This window comes from Lampetra fluviatilis, chromosome 35 (genome assembly GCF_964198595.1).
Source record: "Lampetra fluviatilis chromosome 35, kcLamFluv1.1, whole genome shotgun sequence".
Lineage (NCBI taxonomy): Eukaryota > Metazoa > Chordata > Hyperoartia > Petromyzontiformes > Petromyzontidae > Lampetra > Lampetra fluviatilis.
The window spans coordinates 637,937-663,846 of record NC_136309.1 but is presented as its reverse complement, the minus strand read 5'-3'; the positions used below and the strand labels follow the sequence as shown (position 1 = coordinate 663,846).

At 49.8% G+C, this 25,910-nt stretch overlaps 1 protein-coding gene across 4 annotated transcripts in view; it reads left to right on the top strand.

Annotated features, from left to right (window-relative positions):
• Positions 1-25,910, top strand: part of LOC144944459 (glutamate receptor ionotropic, NMDA 2C-like) — a 112,588-nt gene that overhangs the window by 47,167 nt on the left and 39,511 nt on the right. For 3 of the 4 annotated variants that reach the window (XR_013639595.1, XM_078872615.1, XM_078872613.1), the window contains exon 5: positions 22,501-22,669. Coding sequence is in view for 3 of the 4 variants with exons in the window: in XM_078872615.1 (XP_078728741.1) it covers positions 22,501-22,669 (169 nt within the window). In the remaining variant the exon portion in view is untranslated. The remainder of the gene's footprint in view (positions 1-22,500; positions 22,670-25,910) is intronic. The other variant, XM_078872614.1, reaches the window with a different exon arrangement.

Sequence of the window (25,910 nt, the reverse complement as noted above, 5' to 3'; positions counted from 1 at the left end):
TACCGTGGCTACGGTTCGGGGAGGTCGCATTCCCCTGCCTTGGGTTTACCGGTCTCGGCTAATGCATGCAGGTTGATTAATACATAGAGGAGGTGAAATGCAGAGGCACTTTGTAGGAAAATACGAGCGCTGGGCTCCGACTAGATCAGCTGATCACTTCAGTAAAAATGTCCTTGCTGTGGTTGTCACCCGTGATGATGATTGCTTGTATTGCAATCGAAACGTCGTGATTTATTTATTTCTATTTTATTTATTTATTTATTATTTGTTCACCTACGTGACTTTACCGAAAGAACCAAAGAGTATAGATCAGCTGTCCGAGGAGCTACAGGGACTGCGGTGCGCCCGTGTTCTGTTAGAGAAAGCGCTGACGATGAAGCTGCCGCGGCCGTCACATCGCAGTGACTCCACGTTCACTCCACGTTGACTCCACGCGTAGCCCGAGACTGGCACACCCAGCAGGGTGACGTTCTGAGCCTCCTCAACGTGAGCAGTCACGAGGCAGCGCACACACTCACATCCTCGTTGGTGCACAGCGGTGGCACGATGGCTTTGCACACTGCGCTATGAACCTGGCAGGCTGAGTTGGACTCCCGTTGGCGAGTGATATATGAGCAAGTGGAGTAAAAACTAAATCCCGGTAGTTTAACACGTAGGCTTTCGCGACCAATATTGTTCATAATCAACGATTTTTGGGTTTAGATCGCGTTATTTATAAATGTGTCGTAACCCTCCACCACCCGACATGGCCAATCAGTAAAAAAAGTGTCACGTTGACAAAAGACAAATAGTTCACTGCTTTAGCCCACCGGTGTGTTGTGTTAAATCCCGGTAACTAGCATGTCCGTGGGGAGACACACATCCAGCAGTGGATTGACAAAGGGCTGTTGTTGGGCGAGATGCAGCATTGGTGGAGCGTTGCTCGCGAGAGCGATAGTAACCGCAGTGCTGTCCTGTGATGTGTGTCACAATCTGTTATTGAGATTGCCCTTGGCATACAGCTCCGCTGTGTAAGCAGAGAGCGATGTATTGATTCAGCGATTACGGTTGATTGTTTACACTCACGATGCAGGCATTAAATCGCAAGCGTGAAAATAGTTTAGTTTGTATTTGTACGTGTTGTATGAAGGGGGCAGCGAGCGGCAGTGGATGTGGTGAGCACATTGTACCGTCGACCCAGCATTCTGAGTTTGATTTCCGGCCATAGCTTACAAGCGTTGTATATAATCGGGCGATGTAAAACTGCTCTTCATGCATCCCAAAAATCTTGAGTCAATTAACAGCTCCCAATTTGTGACAATTCCTTAATAAAGTGCGAGGTGAGGAGCGAATCGAACGAGTGCATTCCGCAGTGCAAATTTTCACGAGCGCTGAGCTCAGTGATATCAGGGCCTCCTGCTGAAGGGCGTGCCCTGCAGACGACTAATGAGCCACTCATTTTCCAGGCGGAATTTTCTTTAAACCCCCGTCGACATCGCATACCGCCACCACCTGCACCACCTCCCACGGTCCACTCTCCCCCGCCCGGCGTCGCTTGCCATGACCGCCACGGCGACCAGGCGGGCGGTACGGGGTGCCGGGGGAAGGACGAGTCACCCGCTGAGTTATCACCCACGTGGGACCCACGTGGGGCTCTGGTGGACGGTGAGCAGCAGCAGCAGCAGCAGCTGGACTGGGTGCGGGCGGCGGACAGATGCTGCTCGATTCGCGTTCATCAACAAGCATAACGCCCGCCTCATCCGGGTTTTGAACAAGCCGCAACCGCCATCCCACTACCGCGCCGATTAATTCCGTGGCTAATTGCCCGCTATCTGCGCAGCGTGACGCTGTTGGGCATCTGTCGGCCCCGTGTGAACAGCGGCGCGGAGAACGCCCGGCCGGCCGGGCAGAACGTGGCATGGCCTGGGACGCTCTCCGACGTTCCATGCCGGAACCGCCGAGCAGCACAAACAAAAGCGGCGATCGCAGCCGCCGCGGTGTCCGCGGCACATCTGCGACGCCGCTTCGGGAAGCTAATAAGCGTGACCGCAGACGGTGTGCGGCAGCATGGCACTGGTTTTACCTTGACGATTCTTCTTTGTTTTGCCGTACAAGCAACTTTCATATTCCTACCCCGGTGAAGGACTCGTATCACAATGACGTCCGACGCGCACTGATCTGCAATAGGCTCCCCGCCGTGGGCTCATTTCAGGCTCAGTAAACCTAGGGGAGTTCCTAATCGGCTACTTGGATTAAGTGAAATGAACGTGGGGGCGGGCAGCTGACTGTGTGGTCATTGTATGGCGAGTACACCGAGCGCAGGCCCCGCAGGGCAGAGGTCACCGGGGACATCGATTTCTCGGTGGCGGCAGTTGAAAATATGGCAGGCACCTCGACGATTTCCCTTCGCCTCTGTCCACCCAGGAGTATTAATGGGTACGCCAGAGTTAGTCAATCACAAGACGTGTGTGGCAGAGTAAAGTGTGTGGTGTATTTCCACCCCTTCCAAGACGTCTGGCCAGCAATGGAAGAGTAGACCAAATACCCTCTCTCGATCTCCCCCTGTTGGAGCGGGGGTCAACTGGAGACCACTGGCGAACGCCGGGGAGTTGTGTCGAGGTCCCTGACCACCGCAGCCTCGTAGAGGGCCTCGCCGCTGCTGCTCCGCCTCGTCCTGTCAAGTTCACTCTGGCGGTGCCGGTGGCTCCACCGACCGCTTCAGAAGAGCGACCGCTCACTCGCTCGCTCGCCACCGCCGCCATCGCCGCCGCTGCGCTCGCCTTTCCCACACGTGGGGCACTGAAGTTGGCGCACGGTGCAGGGCCTGCAGCCGCCCCGGCCACACGACGGAGGACGTCGCCAACAAGCGCCCTCTTCTTCTCCGCCTGCTCCCCAGGGGACTGGACAGCGTTAGAAGACGAGTCAATAAGACAGGTGTTAAGATCTTCAAACATCTTTTCATCACCTTGATACTGCAAAAAAGAGTCCCATGGATGGACAGTATTGGTCGCGCTACTCCCGAAGCTATCACATGGCTCACAAACTTAAACCTGAATGCATAATTTACAGCTACTTCCATACGATAGAAGAAGAAATCCATGATTCAATAGATGTATTCTAAGCATCAGAATCTAGTTTAACCTATAAATCCATGCATCATTACATGCCTACAACACGTGATTAAATCGTGGCTTCCTACCCTCGCAGCCCATCAGTATTCGGCGTAGCCATGTCACTGGACACATATTTGGTCGCCCATTATGCACACAACCTGTTCTTGAAATGCTGGACTATCACCTGATGTAAAATTACATTACAGGATAGAATGCATTATGGAATGTGGAAATTCTCCCAATGTTTATTTTAGAAGGGAGATTAAATTGATTTGTCTTGAATGCTAAACAAAAAATCCACAAGCACATCATCATCAGCCAATCCACTGCTGGATGAAGGCCTCACCCAACGCTACGCCATTTCTCGCGATGCCGCGATGCAACAGTCGATCTCTCTCCTGCACACGAGCCGATTTCATCGCTGCCCTCTTCACGATGGACGTATGTCCCTTGCTCGTTCGCCGCTGCCCTGGCTTGCCACACGCCATGAGTCTCCACCACCGGCCGTCATTCCTTCCAGCAAAGGCAGCCTTCCCGTGCCCACTTTACCTAATCGTCAATACGATGTCTCTAGCTTGCATTTGTTCTACAATCCACGACGTCTCTCTTGCTTCCCGTCAATGCAATTCCAAGCGTGCACATCTCCGCGCTTCTCTGTTGCACTCTCTGTCGACTAGTATAGCATTTTATTTGCCAGTGACCCTGTTTCTGTTGCATGCGTTGTTGACTTTTCATTTTGATCTACTTCACTTTTCATCCAAAAGCACTCCAGCCCCGCTCTTTCATCCGCCTCTTTATTTCCATATTCTCATCCCAGTCCGCCTTCAAATAACTCGACTCGGTATACTCTTGCTGCTGTTGTTGTTGTTGCTGTCAGCCAGTAACTTCCCACTGCTGTCCAAGTCTCCCCCATGCTCTAGAAACATCCCCTCATTAATTTCCCACGGCTGCTCAAAATTCCGCAGAACCACCACGGCGAGCCGGAATGACGGTGAGGGGAGGGGAATGCCGCGGTTTGACGAGGCAATATGCAGATCCAGAGTCGCATGCGGCCCTTCAAGGACTGACTCGTGACGATATTCATCAAGCACCACCATCTCGTATGCACCACACAGCGTATTGTGGCTCTGGAAATATTACGTTTTTTTTTACAGATTTAGAAAAAAATGTCTCTTTTTGTTATTTTGGTTGCCAACTCCTGGACGAGCTGAAATGTCTGAATAGCCACGATTTAATAAATATATAAACAATACAAGACACGTGTGTGTTGTGGAGAAAAGTGACACCTTGAGACGTCTCCTCGCGTTAGCCCTGGTCTCAGAACCGTAGCGTTCTTAAATTTGAGAGAACGCTTGCAACTCCATCGGGCGTTTCCCACTGCAGAGGCATCTTGCTGTGATATTTCCATCACTGCACACACGTGTGCTATACAGTTTGTGGACGTATATATGTAATGTACACGTGTGAGTGTGCAGACCAGCAAGATGTGTCTTCATTTTCTTTCTTTTTTACCAAGTGCGGATTGCTGCGGTGTGGCCGGATATGCCAGGCTTTATTGTTTTGCATTGTCTGGCCAGATAGGCCAGGAAAGGCCAGGTTTTATTGTATTGTATTGTCTGACAAGATAGGCCAGGTTTTATTATATTGTCTATCCGTACAGGCCAGGATAGGCCAGGAAAGGCCAGGTTTTATTGTCTAGTACTGTACTCTACGAGTTATTCCTCCTAACCCCCCACAGCCCCCACAAACTAAACTTTGTATATTACCAGGTGAGGCCCACTGAGCTACATAGCTCTTTTTTCAGAAGTGACCTGGCCATAGATGATAACAGCTCAACGAAGTGGCTTATCATCACATGGAAATGTATAGCAGCCAAATATCCTAAACGCGTGACGTTGATTCTAAATGTGGAGGGGAAAACCCGGAGGACCCCAAGACAAATCCACGCGACCACGGGGAGAAAGACGCAAACTCCAAATACAGTATAGAGGCTTCAGGGTTGGGATCGAACACACAACCTCCTGCATAGCAGGCGAGGCAGTTAACATCTCACCACCGTGGCACCCCATGCCCCCACCCTCCATGCCCCCACCCCCTCTCCCCCATGCCCCCACCCCCCTCTCCACCTTGCCCCCACCCTCCATGCCCCCACCCCCTCTCCCCCATGCCCCCACCCTCCATGCCCCCACCCTTGTCTCCACCTTGCCCCCACCCTCCATGCCCCCACCCTCCATGCCCCCACCCTCCATGCCCCCACCCCCTCTCCACCCTGTCCCCACCCTCCATGCCCCCACCCCCTCGCCCCCATGCCCCCACCCCCCTCTCCACCTTGCCCCCACCCTCCATGCCCCCACCCCCTCTCCCCCATGCCCCCACCCTCCATGCCCCCACCCTTGTCTCCACCTTGCCCCCACCCTCCATGCCCCCACCCTCCATGCCCCCACCCTCCATGCCCCCACCCCCTCTCCCCCATGCCCCCACCCTCCATGCCCCCACCCCCTCTCCACCCTGTCCCCACCCTCCATGCCCCCACCCCCTCTCCCCCATGCCCCCACCCTCCATGCCCCCACCCCCTCTCCCCCATGCCCCCACCCTCCATGCCCCCACCCCCTCTCCACCCTGTCCGTCCTCAGAAAAAAACGCGACGTTGCCCCATTTAGCCCCCAGATTGAATGGGCTCGCGCACTCAGCGCTGCCAACCGGAGGTGCTCTCTCATCCCACCTACTTTGTTTAATTATCTACTGCGGCGCATCACTCCCAATACACTTACTCCGTGGCCTCTAGCAAAAATAATGATGGGATGGTGCGAGCGGGATAGTGTTCCACAGGGCCCAATAAGGCCCATCTGGCCACACGGTTTGCTGCCAGATAAGGAACCGATGCGGGAAATCCACGTGCAGAGTCGACGACGCTCATCATTCTTTTCTGTTATGTCTTACATCATTTATCGTCAAACTGGTACCGATATCTTAAAGAGATGGTCCTTGCCCATAACATCTGGCAGTTAACCGGCATTGCTTCATGTAAGCCTGACAGTTTGCTTGTACTGAATAATGCTGCTGAAATGATGCACTCCCAGAAGGCAGCGGGAGGAACGGGTTGTGTAAAAAAACTGTTTTTACGTGGAGGAGACCTTTTGTCTGTTTATCTATTTTTTGTTCTCGGCATTAACGATGTCAATTATTACTTTGTGTCATGCAGAGGCACACATCGCCCGTTTAGCCTTGCACACTGCTCTGGTGAGAGCTGTTAGTGGGCACCGAATACAGGGACGATGGCACCGACTACCAGGGCGTGGTGCAATAGAACCGCCTCCAGCCACCTTCGTCTCCCCCGTGATACCGTGGACACGGTGCATGAAGTATGAATTTAAGTCTGAGTTGACATAAAGGAAGCCCAGACCAGGTTTACATATAATTTAGAACATAATCCCATACAAATCTTGATTTTTTTTATCTTCTAAATGTGACCTATTTCAAGATGCTGTGGTTAAGAGGGGGACAAAATGTTGATGGGAATGTGTTTTGTGAGAGATAGGACTAAGTAGTAGAATGCTATCAGACAAGGAAGGAAATAAGACCGCATTGTAAAGATGCCAATGAAAGCATTTCATGGAAAAAGAGACGCAGAGTCGTTGGCAGAAGAGGAAGAAGAGGAGAGGACAACCCTAAGCCTGGAATTGAGAATGCAAATTGTCCCAGCCGCGCAGACAGCCAGACGAAAGTAGTTGCCGACATTGAGGGCAGCTACAGAGAAGGAATGAGCTCCAATTGAGTGGCGGTCGACTGGGGTTTTTTACAGAAGGCCTCGGTTATTGGAATAGAACAGGCGTAAAGGGGAGTAGAGTGAGTCGAAAGAGATGAGGCTGGCAGGGATGAGTCCATTGAGGGTTCAGAATGTAAGGTAAAGTGAACATATTTTGCACCGTGCATAGGCAAGCGTGCTAATCGGAGGTGTGGGAGAAGGACAACAAACTAAACCAGTGGTTCTTAACCTTCACTGCAGCCTGCACGCCAGGTGAATAACCACTGAACTAAATACACACGCACACACACGCACGCGTCGAACACTCGCCACTCTGATCCTTGCAACTCGCCAAGTTGATTCCGACTTGCCTCCTGCGGGGTCCCCGAATGATGATGATCTTGTAGTTGATGCAGGATTGACTTGGGGATCAGGGTGATGGGGTCTCACACACAGGTGTGTTGAACGTCTTTCACACCAACCGTGAGATGTCAGGCGGTGACGTTCTGGATGAGGGGTCTGGTGGTGACGTTTGCCTCCTCAGTGATGATGTTTATGCCCCACACCAGGTACTCGTTTGAGGCTGAGTCGACCTAGCGGATGCCCAGGACTGGTTCAGATAATCTTCACTGGTTAGCGGGAATCAAACTCGGGTTGTCGGGTTCGTAGCACAGTGAAGGGAGCGGTAGTGGAGTGGTGGCCATCTTGCGGTATAAGCCGGGCGAGAGTCCAGTCCCGGGCCCATGGTCGAGTGGTATATCACAACTGGTCCTGGGCCTCGCCTGTCCGAATGTCTGCTTCGGGGTTTAAAATCAGCATTTGGCGTGGCACTGCCCACACAACCCTCTTGTGTGCCAGGTATAATCGGTGTTCTTAAACAGCAGTTGCCCCAACAGTCAATAAATATGTATGGGGGCTCGTTGCCCTTTGTTTTGTTGCATAGGGGTGTCAATAACAACCATTGCATAGAAACCTTTTTTCATAAAGATGGCACATTACCTTTATCGTACAATAGAGCCCCATAATCTCATTGTTCTTTTTTTATTATTTCAAGAGCATTGGTGGCACGTTACCTCAGGCATGGAAGTGCGGACAACTAAAACACCGAGGCTGCTCCTATAAAAGCCTCGCATGGGATCTTGAAAATCCACAAGCAGATGGCCCACTGGCTTAACATCCCCCTCAGAGGACGGAACATCATTTTTGAAAATCTGCCCGACATAATACAGCGACGGCAGGCGGGCGGGCGGGCGGGCGGGCGGGGAGAAAAGTCTAGGCAGAGGCACAAATTGGCAGCGGTTGACGTCACGTGGAGCAAGCGAGGCACCTTTGAGTTGGGCCTTTCATACCCGGCACCTTGGCCCCGTGACATTCGCACCGCGACCCCTCTACTGACCCGGCGTTGAACCTTAAAGCCGAGGCGCTTGCGCTGTGCGGCGACGAGCAGCGGTGTAAAGGCTGTGGCGGACACGTAATTGGATTGAATAATCAATTTATTTTCCCTATGCGTATTGGCAGGCCATGGATCTTCTCGGGCAAAATCGCGCGCGTGTTATTCGGCGACACGACGGCAGTGAGCCGGACGAGAGGCGGCGCGGCCGCCCGGGTCGTGGTGCGCTCCCGTGAACCCTGAGCCGGACGGTTTTTTTTCTTCCGCTTTCCAAAACTTAATTTCAGGCCCCAGTGCCATCAGTCACTGTTTCTGCACTGTGGGGCAATGGGTTGGGTTTTTTTGGTGGCGCTATAGGATTCTCTCGTGTGCAGCTGCCTTGGTGGTGGTGTCAATGGGTAGTACACTGGACCTGCGCTCCAAAGGTCTCCGGCTTGATTCCGTTTCTCCCAACATGGCAGCTGAAACAATGGGGCATCCAATCCAGAGCCCGCCCGCCTCTATCCACCCAGCAGTCTTAATGGGTACATTACAGTGAGTCGATCACCGGATGGCGTGTGGTGGGGTAAGCTTTAGGAACTCTCAGACTTTACCCCCACGTCTGGCAAACGTTGAAGAGTAGGCCAAACAAAACACGCTCTAGAAGGACTCTCCAGTGAGGCCCTTCAACCAGCAGTGGAGTGAGCATTGCACTTGCAGGGCTGCATCACACCCACCCCAGGGATTCTATGCACAAACAGTGCTGGGAAGCACCCAGAGAGAACGCGCCGGGTGGTATGCGTCAGGGAGGGAAGACCCAAGAGCTGATTCCCGTACCAACGGAGGGATCTGGCGAGTCTGCATGCAGCAGTCAGGCTCCCAGGAGTACTGTATTAGTGGCTTTTGCAATAATGCCCTTTGATGGCATGCATGCGAAACACTGAAACATTTTCAGAGATTGGGGATCAGGCCAAGGTTGGACTGACATCACTGCCTACGAAGGAATGTTACGGTTGAGAATTTTGTTTTATAAAAAATATACTCGTGGAAAGAGCACTTTGTTATATTCAGCTCCTGAAGAAGCAACCCACCACGTGGAGCGTAACGTAGGCCATCAAACTGAACGATGCACCGTCGAGCCGGGAAACACGTCGGGTAACTTTTGTTTTTATCGTGGTGTTAGATTGGGAGAGAAGCAACTTAATTCCTCGTTATGAAATTGCAAACAAATGGACGAGTTTTACCAAAACGGAGAAAGAAAACGTTGAATTCTGAGAGTTTCCACTTACAATGTAGCAATGGTCATTGTTCCCTGGGGTGGAGCAGCGGCGTGCTGCTTTGCTCTTGACGCGACGAAGCCAGCGACGTGAACTTTGAGTTTTCTCCACGACCCACATCAGCGACGAGTGACGCATGAACTGTCCCAAGCTGCCCCTCGGTGTCATGAAGTGCAGTTCCAACAACCCTCGCCAACGATTTCTCGTGAGGGAAGCCTTTAGCCAGCCAGTATATTGACAAAAGGTTTAAGTTAATTTTGATTTGTTACGTGGACGGTCCCAATTAGCGAGTTTGCTGGCGACTCTGTGAGCGTGGTCGATGGTGCGTGAGCGTCAACAGAACCAAGGCCTCAACATCGCAGAGAGCGAGTTGCAGGCTCCTTCATGAATATGGCACAACTAGCACACGGTTGGAGATTATATATGCATCAAATGTGTGTAGATGCCCACTTTAATTGAAATGTTGTACGTTACAGCAGCCAGGTTTATTTATCTGCAATGTTGGAAAACCATCATTCGCCTTGGCCAGGTCGCCAGATGACGTAAGCGTAGCATCCAAATACCTGACCTATAAGACCGCGTCCCCACACTTGCTTTAAACAATGTACAACACGTTTTCTTCTCATATTTAAACGAATTATTTACGTTGGCAATGGTGCATAAGCACAATTCACACAAAATAATAATATTTATAAATGGCATTGTGTCGCCTGAGAAGATAAAATATAAATGATAGGTAACGTTTCGGGCAATATCCCTCATTCACAGCGAATAGAGAAGCCAGAGAGAGAGAGAAAGTGGATAATCGGAGTTGGAGTCTGCACTCGTTTACACCATGGGACCTGATAATAATTAAATGTCTTTCAAATGTGTTTTTTTATGATGAACAGTTTAAAAAAAAAATATGCGTATGAATAGTGTCCAATTGGTAGCAGTTTAGTAACAGACAAACGCTTTCAATAATCACAAAGTAGAATTACTAAATAAACGAATTAATATTAAAATCGAACTAATAAAATGTCGCTGGCACATTGCATTGTGGGAATATTTGTTCTTGTGAGAAACAGACACAATACCCCATAGCAATTAATATTTTGGCCCAATAACCATTTCAACATAGAGGTTTATATAAGAGGTTTCTTTTCTCTCCAATGATGGTATGCCATGCGGCAGGGGTTGGGCTGTCGAGTGCATAACAATCAATGTTGCAGTTTTCTAATTTTTTTCTCTTTAACCTCAGGTATTCATTTATAATCGCCCCCTGGGAGCCCGTCCATGTATAATATTGTTATTGATAAAGTGGTGAAATTTGGCTCAGTCAATGATCGGATGTCACACGATCACATCTCCGAGCAAAACTGGAATCCCAATTTTTCTCAGGAAACATGCAATATTCTTTAAAAGGGCATTGCACACAAACTTTAAACCCAATTTCATCAGGAATTCATCCAACAATGCATCGTTTGGTGCTCTCGGGATCACGCCATATCGCAAGGCATTAATATAATGAAGTCGTCGAATTTTTCTGAGACAGGATATTACTGGCTTTTTAGATAGAAAATATGCCTCCTTCCCATATTAGTATCTTCACATTTAAAAAATAAATTTTACACATCCTATCAGCCACACGGCCTTCTGGGAATACATTTTTTCAGCAGCATTGGTTTGATTCTAGCAAACAAAGACCTTTATTTTTTATGTTGAGAGATGAATGTATGCAGGAGATATATCGTCTGCTTATTTATTTGGAAGAGTGACCCTGGAGCATTTGCAACGTCGGCACACTATGGCCTGCTCTTGCGAATTACATTAGGCGGCCTTTAACATCCACTTTGAAGCGGGTAGTATATTTTTTTATTATGGTTGCTATGCCCACAGTAATAATTGGGGCGACCGCTCGATTCGAACCATAAACCAATGTAGAAATTGGCGAATGCGCTACGGCTGGATCATGTCACCACCAGGGTAAGCTAGCATGTATTTATCTTCAAGGAAATTGTGGCTCCGTGGAGAATTGATGATTTTCTCAGAAAACTAAAGGGTCTATGATTATTACTTGCACCTATAATCAACTCGGCTTACGGGAGGATAGATACGTGCTCGATAATTATCGATGGACTCTACCACTTACCTTGGAGGGGGTGTGTTGGTGACTTCAAAAGGGCCCTTCCGTGACTCACACTGATGGATGGGCCGTGTAGGTTAGCAGCAAGACAGACATCTGCCAAAGCTGATTTCCCTGTTGCTCTAAATTCACGCTCAAAAGCGTCTCTCTGCACACGTAGCAGGAGCAGCACATGAAAATAATGTGATTTGTGAAGTGTTCTTTATTGCCATGTAATGAAGGCCTCTTGGCAGAAAGGCTTGCGAGGTTATTGCCAATAAAAGGGAATGACGTGGCAATCGCAAGAGTAATGAAGGCGGCCCTGTGACTGTCCTGAGTAGGATTTCTTGTGCCTCTGTCTTCTAGAAGAGTGTCCACTCGGAAACATGTGAATCACTGCCCTCATAACCACTGCAGTGGCGAATGCGCTATAGAACTGGCGGCCCGAGTTTGAGTCCCATCACAGCTAAGGTCAGTAACAAATGAAATCCAGATCAGTCCTAGGCCTCACCCCCACCACCGACCAGTATGGTAAAATAAACCACGTGACTGACACGGCGTGTGGAAGTCTTCATCTAGGAGTGGATGGATAAATTGCTGTCAAATATTATTATTATTTATTGAATTAGTGTATGGTTATCAAAGCATGAGCAATTATTAATTAGTCCTGCTTTCCTCACCTCATATCCGTCATTGCAATACCTTGTTTGGCAATTCAATAACACTAAAACGAGGACAGGAGGGAGGCTCATCACGGACAGTGCTGTTGATGCCACCATCACACACCGCCATCGTTTCCTTCCTTCTGCCAGATCCCATCGCTGTTGTGAAGTCAATACTCAACCGCAAACGTCGGTTCTGACACTATTCCATCGTCTGGCTATATAATGAAAAAACATTTTAAGATATGCTGTGCAATGTTGAAGAGTTTTGTCGTGTTTAACAAATACAAAATACAAATTACGAATTTGTATCTGTTAAACAAAACAGCCTACGATATACTTGTACACAGACACACACGTGGTTACTTTCCTCGGCCAGGTTGCTCAACGCATTTGTCAATGCCATTGAACTTGAAAAGAAAAGTATAAAATGAGGTGATTTTCCGACAATGCTCGTTCTTCATAGCACACATGAAGGAGGGCTACTGCCCGAAACGTCAACCATTATATATTTATAATTTTAAGGCCACAGTCTTGTTGACAAATATGTTGTGTTTTTTGTGTGTTATTTGTGCTTGTGCACCACTGCCAACGCAGTCGCGCAATCACCAACATAATTTGTCTGTCAGCTTGATATGAACGTATAATAACGTCAAAAAATGTCTTCCGTCATCCATTGTATCGTCACTGCCGGGCGAAGGCCACCCCACGCCACAGATCGGCAGTGCCAGTCGGTCTCTCTCCGCACGCCCACTCATCACACTCTCCTGGACGGTCAATGTGACGTCTCTGATTTGCATTCTTTCCATGATTCCCTGTCTCTCAGCGTAATGGTGAGGGGTGCCATCGCGACACGCTTCTTTGTGCATTTGTCAACTTTTGCCAGGTATGACGTATGGACTATAACAACAGCAAGAAATTGACGGCTGGAAGGGAAATTTAAATCTAAAGAGCACACAAACCGAATTGAACTACTACTCAATTCGGAAGAGGAATCATTCGACGAAATAGTTAATATTTTATATTAATGTGAAAGTAAATGTATCAACTGAATTATTGGCAGCAAGCTCTGAGGTTAAGCCATGTCCATGTTGTGTTGCAGTCCATGTAATGTGCGCGTGTGTGCGTGTGGATTACGCTCTTCCCAGACTATTGAACTGCATTGTGATGAGGGTCACTCATGACAAACGTCTGCGTCGGATTATGAATGCGTGTCTGCGCTTGCACCTTTGACAAATTAATTAATGAGCCTGCAAAACTGAAATGACATTACAACGCCCCCATATCAAACCACTGGGATACATACTAATAAAGCTTGCACCACCAAGTTCATTCGACTGGACCAAACCGGAGGATGAGCCAGCGACCGCAGCGAGGGTTAATAACGTGCGTTTGTATTAACCGCATGCTGCCGCAGTTACATAATGGATATTACCTCGTCTGGTCAACATGGAAGAGTAGGCCAAATACCCTGAACAAGGGCTCTGCAAGCTCCGTCTTGTGGAGGCCCTTCCGCCAACCGTGGCGTGAGCAAGGAGTTGCCCGGCTGCGGCTTTACCTTCTCTTATTACAGGTCACGTGGGCCGATGTCAAGCGGCCCATGTGACTTGAATGAAGTGATCTTTGGCGCTGCTGCTGATATTTATACATTTTGTTACTGACATCCACAACGGAGTGACTGATTATTTGGCGCTGCGCTCAGCACTTCACTTGTAAACACCGGCGCATCGGCAAATCCAGTCCCGGGCCCTCGCACCGTGAGGTCTCCATCGCCACTGCTCAATGATCGGAGAAGGCACCACTTTCACCGGATCCGATGAGGTTCTGCGTCCCGATTGTATTTCTCTTGAAACCGCCATCTCCACCCTCCTTTGTTGCACGCGGCAAATGGCTCTCAGGGCGAAGTGATGGCGTGACGGGGGTGACCAGAAGCGCGTGACCCTGCCGTGGCCCCTTGTCCGCAAGGAGGCACGTGGCATGGGAGCTCCCCGGTATGCCTTGGGTGCCATCGCCGAAATTCGATTCTCTACATGAGACGGCTACATTTGTCTAACAGACTTCAGGGTGAAGGTCAAGATGTCATCCTGGTTGATGCCATTGATGCCACGAAAGCTCACCGTAACTTCCTTCTGGCAGATCCCGCAACTGTTGAATCATTTGACACGTGACCTTTAAGGTCCGCTCCCATAGAGTCTGGCCAGTTGGCTCGGCGGTTCGAGCGAGTGACTCGCAATCATCAGGTTGCGTGTTCAAATACTGGTTGTGGGTTTACTCAGCCTATCATACCTCCGAGGTCAATAACATGAGTACCACTGCGTGGGCAAGTCAACAGTGCTTGTCCTAAAAAATGACTCACCCCTGCAAAAGGGATGTGTCAGCTCCCCCACTGGGGTTATGAACAGAATGTGAGCAGCGCTTCAATGCGCATTTGAAAGTGAACCACTTGGTTTGAACGAACGGACCAAGCACCGCCACGACACGGCTTTAGGTCTTCCATTTGTTCCGTAGGACCACTCAAACTTGCTGTCTTGTGAGAATGCCCTCCTCCACCATGCACACCATAAACTATAAAACTCATTTTACTTTACCAGGTAAGGCCCACTGTGCTATATAGATCCTTTTCAGAAGCGACCTGGCCACAAATGACAGCTCAACAAAAGCGGCTTATCATGTGGACATTTATAGCAGCCAAATACTCTAAAAGCATGTTTTTAAATTTGGAGGGAAAAACTGGAGGACCTGGAGAAAGATGCACGTGACCATGGGGAGAAAATGCAAACTCAAATAAGCAGGCGTCTGTGTCGGGATCGAACCATGACCTCCTGCATACCAGTCAAGGGAATTAACATCTCCTAGCCATCGCAGCTTCTCATGTTAACCATGGCTGGGAATCGAACTCTGGGAGTGTGCTGTCCTGGTTACAAAGCAAAGTTTGTGGGGAATAATAGGTATTTTATGTACTTTTGAGGCATAAGCAATTAGGAAATAACACTTACTACCCAGGAACAAAAAAACATTTGTTGCACAGTGTATAATAAATTAGTGCTCCTCTTCCAGGTAATTACGTAGCTAATCCAATGTGCCCCTGCTGGGGCTACGTGTGTATGTAGATTACACCAGTAAATAGTCACAATTAAACCAGGCGAAGTTTGCACACGAGTAAAATACCAAATCTGATCGCGTCCACGTTCATATGTGCTCATCTATTTGTGATAGTGAATATGTACACAGCGTATGCCACATTATCTTGTGAAAAACACAGAAGGAAGACGTTTTAATACAAGAATTATAGGCTGTACAATTTAAGAGGGCTTGTGTCTAAATATATACATGTATATGATTAGCTTACGCCTTGTGTCTACATATATATTGTTACATATATGGTTATCTAAGCAGACACGTTTCATCGTGATGTTGATTGGGACAATTAGGAAAAGTTGAACGCAATTCAATCTCAGTGACAGCTGAAAAATATTCCTCGTCTTGAGAATAATTCTCTCCCCCGACTCTCCGATACAAATACATCCACAATCGCCTCCTGGAATAATCCCTCTTCATTAAACACTTGCGTGGGTGCCTCCCTTGCAGTGATGAAAACCCCTTCAACAGTTTGTGGATATTTAAACAACAACAACAACAAAACTATGATAATATGATGCGCCAAATAGAAGCTACTTAGTTGTGTAACTTTATGTCAAATGATGAAAGGTAGTTCTGGATAGCATTTGTCTGCGTAAACCACGTGTTCCACCTCCATGTGGCGATGGCTCTTTCCGAGCTCTCTCCGAGCTTACATTGACATGCTAATCTCTAACATTGACATGCTAATCTCTAACATTGACATGCTCATCTCTCACAATGCAACGGCCACCCCCACAGCTTCGTTTCTCAAGATTTACCCGACCTTACATTTACATGCAAATTTCATCTCTAGCCCCGCCCACTGCACCCATCCCAAACCTTTATAGCTCCTTACCTTAGCAGCGCTCCAGCCATATATTAGTTTTCCTGCTTCAGCAGCTCTCACCTGATGACGATTGTTTGTGTTGCAACACGTCGATGGACTAAACATTTTAAGAATACATATTTAATACAAGTAAGGTGTTTATGCTTTCCATACCAAAGTGACTTTAATTCAAAATACATCTATGATCTTAACAAAATTCAAGCGTGACATTGTTTAGGCAGCTTGTTGATGCCTCACTGAGTCTCAGTGGGACTCTCCTCAGTATATATACACACACACACAAAACAAACGTATGCATTTAAAATGAGATGTGCATACGCAAGACGACGGGCTGCCTTGAACACGAACGGGAAGAAGTAAAAGCGTCCTCTGTGCAGAGTGGAACGAGAGGCGCCGACTCCCACACCGAAGTGGCACATTGTATCCGTCTGGACGGATGTGGCAAACCTGCCACTGCGCCTGCCCTGCCAGGGCACGGCGTGATTCCAGCAAATGAATGCCGACGAAACACAGCAGCTTGAGCTGCAAGCGCTACGTGGTGGTCACGTCCACTTGACGTGACCCAGCCCTCCCCCTTCCCCCCACAGACAGAGATTCAACTGGGGAGCGATCCGCGTGCCGCAGTTTGAATCAATTCTCTGACGTCTAACTTGACCGTTGTTTGTATTTGGATTGTCAGCCAACACCGGTTACAACTCCAAGTGCACCTATTGTTCTCTTTTAGCCCCGCCCCCCCCCAACACGTTCCATTCATTGGCTACCACATTCAGATAAGCCCCTCCCCCCCTCCCCCTTAACTTGTATTTAAGAGCTTGTCTCTTGGAATTTTGTCTCACTTGATACAGTAAATGTAGCTGTGACGGTCCCACCTGATGACGGAGACATGTGTTGCCTCCGAAACGTCGTAATTTATCATTTTATTTCTATTATTATTTCTATTATTTATTTTTACCTACTTGACTTTACCAAAAAACCTAAGAGTATGAATCGTTGCAGTCACGAAAGCTTCAAATCTAGAATCACATTCCTCTCTTTCAATGCTACCGTTGTGTCCGTCCCAATCGCCTAAAATGTGTTGTTTGCCTGACGTTTGTCCACGTCAGTAATAGATTCGTACGCGCAGTCTGATGCATGTACCGTGAGCGTGATGAGTTATTTCAACCAATCGATGCAGCGATTGTGATCAAGTCCGGGATCAGGCGTGAGTCACTCCACTCCTGCTGAAGAAGGCCCTTGCCACTTCCATGCGGCCTGTGGACGTAATTTGGACCACGCTTCTGTGGGTTTGTGAAGTTGGGGGGAGCATAGACACTAGGGCATACAAGTACAGTACAACAAGTGGTTAGCGCAGTGCGCTGTGACCCCAGCCAATTCGCAGACACAGCTGACATCAGTGGTGACCGCTGAACCGATCCGGGTCACCTGCTACTCCAACCCGCAGTGACCAGCACGGTGAATTATGGACCCAACAACTCCCATAACATGACATGGGGGTGCATCCATCCAGCAGTGGATTGACGACGAGCCGCACGTTATTTCAATTTCATGATGAAACCAACTGAAGTGCGGCAATGTCAACAATCCCAAGTGCAGCTCTCCGGGCTGGGCTCCGTGTTGATCATTTCTTCTCTCAAGCTGTCGCCACGCACGACTGACTGCGCGGTGATGGGGGTGCATTGAAGCGGTGGCGACCACAAACGACACCCGGGGTTGTGTTTGGTGGCCATTCGTGGGAGGGCCCAGCGTGTTTTGACACGCTGGGCGGCAGTGGAGGTGGCCGCAGAGCTTCACGCTCACCGCTGCCCTTTGTGAAAGACTCAACGCAGGAGATCCCTGGGTTTAGATCTTCCACGAAGCTCATGGTCCACTCAAAACGGCATCCTTACAAACCATGGCAGTAGATGCGCATAGCTGATGCACAAATGGAGAAGTAAAACCTCTCCAGTAGTACTGTGCGACGGCGGTCATCCAGAACAGACTTTACAACACGTACCGAGCAAATGCCCGATCCACAAATACGAAGGAGACATCACGGTGAACGACTGCGCTACTCCTGACGCTGCTGCCCGGCTCGGCCACCTGAACGCGGAGCTCGCAGTTTGTTGCTCTGCATCGACATCAGCAGCCGTACGCTGCTCCTAGACACAGCAGCAACGCATTCCCGTACGCTGCTCCTAGACACAGCAGCAACGCATTCCCGTACGCTGCTCCTAGACACAGCAGCAACGCATTCCCGTACGCTGGTCCTAGACACAGCAGCAACGCATTCCCGTACGCTGCTCCTAGACACAGCAGCAACGCATTCCCGTACGCTGCTCCTAGACACAGCAGTAACGCATTCCCGTACGCTGGTCCTAGACACAGCAGCATTCCCGGGTGAAGAGCAGCCGAGGCAGCTGCTCGCAGGGAGCCACTGAGCAACGTCGCTACCCGCCTACGGACTCAAGGAAGCCCCCAAGTGCGGCCGCATGTCTCCCTCTCGTCTGTCCCAGCGGCGTGCGTTCGACCGTGGCGCGCACACGCGGGGAGTGAAAACAAACGCGCTCCGCCCGGCCTCTCGCGCTCTCGAGGTGCTAAGTGATGAATATTGATTGGCGGCCGAATAACTTTACCGAGACTTGTGACACGCCGCTCCGTTTGTTTTTGTCGTCGCTCTTTTATGCGCGCCTACAGTTTGTTTATATGTCCTGACGCATTCGTGATTCACGTTCAACCTTGATTCGTCACATGGGAAATATGAAATGTAGACTGCTTCTCCAATTGCCTTTTACCTGCAAGGCACAGAGAAGAGATGTTATACTCTATGGTTCTTTCGGTAAAGTCACGTAAATAGAAAAAATAATTAAACACAACACAAGCAGCCGTCTTCAGGTGAGAATCATTATCTGCTGTTGTGGCTTTATATCGAGACTCCATCAGGTGTGCCTTCTTGTCTCGCAGTCTGTTTAACGATCTCACAGTTGTGTGGAAGCCCTCCCCGTAGAGGTGGTTCAATCTTGATTTGAAGCTTTCGTGACTGCAGGAATCCATACTCTGTTGTTCTTTCAGTAAAGTCACGTAGATGTTATAACCTGCTCCATGAAAGCACAACCAAAGTATGTTGTAAGTTTGTGTACGGCTCTTTTCAATTCACTCGTCATCGGTAGCCGCGAGCCTTGACAACTTTATATCGGCGTCACTGATGCGGCAGCGGTGTAGCGATCGTGGGGGGCAGGCAGGGGGTGCCTTGCCCCCCCCCCCTCCCGGGTGGCCAAAGCTGCGAGTTGGGGCCCCGTTGACAACCACCGTGAGATTTGTTTTCAACACCAGTGCGAGGAAGTTCTACACAACACAATTGTGTTCAAGGGGTTTGCCTTGGCAAGTCCCCGCAGGAACTTCTTCGCGTGTGCAGCCCGACGTGTATGACGCTCAGCACGACGTGTATGACGCTCAGCATGACGTGTATGACGCTCAGCATGACGTGTATGACGCTCAGCATGACGTGTATGACGCTCAGCACGACGTGTATGACGCTCAGCACGACGTGTATGACGCTCAGCATGACGTGTATGACGCTCAGCATGACGTGTATGACGCTCAGCATGACGTGTATGACGCTCAGCATGACGTGTATGACGCTCAACACGACGTGTATGACGCTCAGCATGACGTGTATGACGCTCAACACGACGTGTATGACGCTCAGCATGACGTGTATGACGCTCAGCATGACGTGTATGACGCTCAGCATGACGTGTATGACGCTCAACACGACGTGTATGACGCTCAGCATGACGTGTATGACGCTCAGCATGACGTGTATGACGCTCAGCATGACGTGTATGACGCTCAGCATGACGTGTATGACGCTCAGCACGACGTGTATGACGCTCAGCATGACGTGTATGACGCTCAGCATGACGTGTATGACGCTCAACACGACGTGTATGACGCTCAGCATGACGTGTATGACGCTCAGCATGACGTGTATGACGCTCAGCATGACGTGTATGACGCTCAGCATGACGTGTATGACGCTCAGCATGACGTGTATGACGCTCAGCACGACGTGTATGACGCTCAACACGACGTGTATGACGCTCAACACGACGTGTATGACGCTCAGCATGACGTGTATGACGCTCAGCATGACGTGTATGACGCTCAGCATGACGTGTATGACGCTCAACACGACGTGTATGACGCTCAGCATGACGTGTATGACGCTCAGCATGACGTGTATGACGCTCAGCATGACGTGTATGACGCTCAGCATTACGTGTATGACGCTCAACACGACGTGTATGACGCTCAGCGCGACGTGTATGACGCTCAGCATGACGTGTATGACGCTCAGCATGACGTGTATGACGCTCAGCACGACGTGTATGACGCTCAGCACGACGTGTATGACGCTCAGCATGACGTGTATGACGCTCAGCATGACGTGTATGACGCTCAGCACGACGTGTATGATGCTCAGCACGACGTGTATGACGCTCAGCATGACGTGTATGACGCTCAGCATGACGTGTATGACGCTCAGCATGACGTGTATGACGCTCAACACGACGTGTATGACGCTCAGCATGACGTGTATGACGCTCAACATGACGTGTATGACGCTCAGCACGACGTGTATGACGCTCAGCATGACGTGTATGACGCTCAGCCCGACGTGTATGACGCTCAGCACGACGTGTATGACGCTCAGCATGACGTGTATGACGCTCAGCATGACGTGTATGACGCTCAGCACGACGTGTATGACGCTCAGCACGACGTGTATGACGCTCAGCATGACGTGTATGACGCTCAGCATGACGTGTATGACGCTCAGCACGACGTGTATGACGCTCAGCATGACGTGTATGACGCTCAGCATGACGTGTATGACGCTCAGCATGACGTGTATGACGCTCAGCACGACGTGTATGACGCTCAGCATGACGTGTATGACGCTCAGCCCGACGTGTATGACGCTCAGCACGACGTGTATGACGCTCAGCATGACGTGTATGACGCTCAGCATGACGTGTATGACGCTGAGCATGACGTGTATGACGCTGAGCATGACGTGTATGACGCTCAGCACGACGTGTATGACGCTCAGCATGACGTGTATGACGCTCAGCACGACGTGTATGACGCTGAGCATGACGTGTATGACGCTGAGCATGACGTGTATGACGCTCAGCACGACGTGTATGACGCTCAGCACGACGTGTATGACGCTCAGCACGACGTATATGACGCTGAGCATGACGTGTATGACGCTGAGCATGACGTGTATGACGCTCAGCACGACGTGTATGACGCTCAGCACGACGTGTATGACGCTCAACACGACGTGTATGACGCTCAGCACGACGTGTATGACGCTCAGCACGACGTGTATGACGCTGAGCATGACGTGTATGACGCTCAGCACGACGTGTATGACGCTCAGCGCGACGTGTATGACGCTCAGCATGACGTGTATGACGCTCAGCGCAACGTGTATGACGCTCAGCATGACGTGTATGACGCTGAGCATGACGTGTATGACGCTCAGCACAACGTGTATGACGCTCAGCACGACGTGTATGACGCTGAGCATGACGTGTATGACGCTCAGCACGACGTGTATGACGCTCAACACGACGTGTATGACGCTCAGCACAACGTGTATGACGCTCAACACGACGTGTATGACGCTCAGCACAACGTGTATGACGCTCAGCGCGACGTGTATGACGCGCAGCACGACGTGTATGACGCGCAGCACGACGTGTATGACGCTCAGCACAACGTGTATGACGCTCAGCGCGACGTGTATGACGCGCAGCACGACGTGTATGACGCGCAGCACAACGTGTATGACGCTCAGCGCGACGTGTATGACGCTCAGCGCGACGTGTATGACGCGCAGCACGACGTGTATGACGCTCAGCACAACGTGTATGACGCTCAGCGCGACGTGTATGACGCGCAGCACGACGTGTATGACGCGCAGCACAACGTGTATGACGCTCAGCGCGACGTGTATGACGCTCAGCGCGACGTGTATGACGCGCAGCACGACGTGTATGACGCTCAGCCTGAACGTGCTTTGTATTTCTACTCGGGATTGCTTCTCGGGGCTCAAAGAAATATTCTGTGACTCGAGTGCATAAAACCCTTAAGAATTATACGAGCATTCTGGAGCGTGTAATTGTGCGTACGCTGCAGGCATAATTTAAATGTAAATGTGGCACGAGTCGTTTTTTACCTTCCCTTACTTCTGCATTTTCTGGTCTCCCCCCCCTCCTCTCTTCTCTTTGCAGGAATCATTCTGAGAGCAACTCATTTGTGAAAAAATGCTGCAAGGGATTCTGCATCGACATTCTGAAAAAACTGTCAAAAACTATTAAATTTACCTTCGATCTTTACCTCGTGACAAATGGGAAGCACGGGAAGAAAGTTCGAGGTGTGTGGAATGGAATGGTAGGCGAGGTAATGTTTGACGGAGAACATCTCTCTTTGGCCTCATTGTCCTGACCCCCTCCCCGCCTGTCCCACGCTTCCTCTTGTGCCGTGCCACGAAGGGGTTCGTCTCCCCCCCACCCACACGACCGCGATGGGACAGATCTGTCCATTCACAAATCTACCATTCACAAATCTGCCATTCACAAATCTGCCATTCACAAATCTGCCATTCACAAATCTGTCAATTCACAAATGTATGCACGTGTATGCGTGTTGAACTTCCTTTGCACCGTACGTAGCCAACCATGCTAATGGAGGTGTAAAATGTATCCCCACACCTGATTACTCCACGGAGAACGTGGAGAATGCACTAACACAGCAAAGAGACCAATACCCCACGTATAGCCCACATGGCCTGTTGGCGAAAGTGATGTTAGCGAGCACCTATGAGGACCGCCATAGCGGATTTGAGGGTGGTGTGGCCAGCACCACGCCTGGCCACCTTTGTCTCCAGGGAGCTGACGTTTACACGCTCTACCAGATACTCAATTAAGGCCGTGTCTGCCTAGGAGAGGCCCAGGACCGGATAAGATATTTGCCAATATTCGTGAGCAGTGATCAAACTCAGTTTGTCAGGTTCATAGTACAGTGTGTGAACCACAATGCCACCACTCCCCTTATACACGCACACGCGCGAGCATGCACATAGCCACACACACACGAACAAAGACGTAGATCCCCCATCTAGTCGAATGGACTCTAAGCACAAGCGAGCACATACTGAGGCCACCATGGCATATGAGGACACTGTCTGGTCAGCACAACACTCTTCCGCATTTGTCGCTCCAGTACTGATGTTCAAACTGCACCAGGTATATATTCAAGGCTGAGTCCACCTAGGGGAGGCTTAGTAGAGGTTCAGATAGTCGCAGTTGCCAGCGGTGTTCCGTATTGCCAGGAATTGAGGCATGGTCACAATCATGGTCGCACGATGCGTGAACCATTGCTGCACCACACAACACAGACAAAGATCCCCCATGTAGCCTTGACAGACTTTTGGGTCAAGTGCTGTTAGTGACCACCTATGAAGGCCGGCATGGCACACGTGGGGGTGGGTGGCCAGCACCACACCCGGCTGAACTTTGTCTCCCAGTGACGATGTTTACTACACACCGCACCAGGAACTCATTTGATGCTGAATCGATCTAGGGGAGGCCCAGGACCAGTTCAGAGAATCGTCACTGCTGTTGGCCGTGAGCGGGAATCGACCTCAGTCGCCGGGTTCGTAGCGCAGCGCACTAACCGCTCCACTACCGCTCCCCACACACACGCGCACACACAAGCACCTATACATAATTATAATTACACAAGCCCATGCACATACACACACACACATCCACCTATAACTGTGTATGTACGTAGACGAATATACACTTAAACTAAAAACACTTCAATGAGGTGAAAGTGCAATTGTGGGGCGTACTTAGCTCCAGAATGTCCTTATTGGCAAGTGATTGTTTCAAGTGGCAGGTGGCTATTAAAGAGGCACACGAAGGTTGGGGCTAAACACCGCTATAGAGTGAAACGCAGGCAGAAAATTACCTCGTTGTGTTATTTAATGCTCTCCGGGCAATGGCACAAGTGTATAATCAAAAAGCCCTTCGATGAATGATTCTATCATGCAGAATAATCACATCCTTGTTTGGACATCCCTTGCCATCTTCCCCATAGGTTTATTTTAATTACTCAATTGGGATTACACGGAGCAATCATCGTTCCCGCCCCAACTGGCAGACTGATGACCACTTGCAGGCTGATGTCCTGTGCTGCGTAGGGACAGCTGCCATTTGGCGGGCCCCTGGCCAAACAAAAAAACATCTCATTTGGTTATGGGTGCAATGCATATGCAAGTCTCATTAGCAGTATATTTTAATGAACACCTCATTCGAGAACCAACAATCACACCTCCTGGATTTGCCATTCCTCCTCGAAGACACGGGTGGTGTCACCATCGACCACATCGGAACATTGGCGGCAGGCCCATGCGCACATCTCCTTCGTTCATGAAAGAATACAGCCACAGCAGTGCGACTGTGGCCATGCAACCCGAACTATGGATCATGTCGTAATACACAGTGGCCTGAGCTCCTTCAACAGACGAGAAATGGCAAAACTCCACAAACCCTCTGCTGAAGCCCTCGTGCCGTGGCTCACAGACCTCGACACTGACATTTAGCTCCTGAATCATACTGCTGTCATCATGCGCAAGAATAGAATAGTATAATTTAAATATGCGATGCATGATTCACAGCGAAAGGTAGATTTTGCCATGCGCGCAGGCTAACTCATGGTGGTGCCATGTGGCGTCCAAGTGCCGCTGTGGTGGGCGGGAGTGCTGGCTGCGTCAAGTATTTTTGCACCTCCTGCGTGTGTCGCCTCAATTGCCGGTGAACTGCCACCAATTACGCCCCCTCATCATTGGCGGCTCCTTCTTGTCTTCGATGAATTGTTCAAAATTCACAGAAGGGAAACTGGTGCCTTGCAAGGCGATGGACCGCAGGCCGAGCGGTCAACGCGCCAGTTCCATGATGGCACGCAACAAAGAGTGGCCGGGGACACAGAAGTGCCGGCGTCAATACCCCAACACGTTGTCATCGCTAATCATACACCGTGTAACGAAAACGTTCTTTTTTTTGTTCCTGTGTAGTAAGTGCTATTTCCTAATTGTTTATGCCTCAAACGTATAGAAAATGGCTATGATTCCCCACAAACTTTGCTTTGTGACCAGGACAGTGATATTTTGAAATGTACTTATTTTCAATGAAAAAAACGTGGTGTGCATTTGTGTCTTTCGTTCACATAAAGTCCTGGTCACAAAAGCAAAGTTCGTGGGGGAATCATATCTATTTTCTATACTTTTGAGGCATAAGCAATTAGAAAATAACACTTAGTACCCAGGAACAAAACTCGTGTTACATCGTGTTATGATTCATCACCTTCCAGTAGAGGGGTTTTCTCTACGACAGCTGACCGCACAGCCGGCTTGGATTATAATCCCCCGCATGACATGCTGCGTTCTGAATTAAACATCCCACATCTCCAGTATGCAACTGTACAACACACGCGAGCCGTCGCGTGAGACTGCTGGTAGCTTAGTATTTGGCTTAGAGTATACTACGCGGCTCCGTTGGCGTAGGGAGAGTTAATTGAACTCCACTGGCTTTCACTGCAGCTCGGAGCGCTGTGTGGATGTGCGTAATGCCACTCT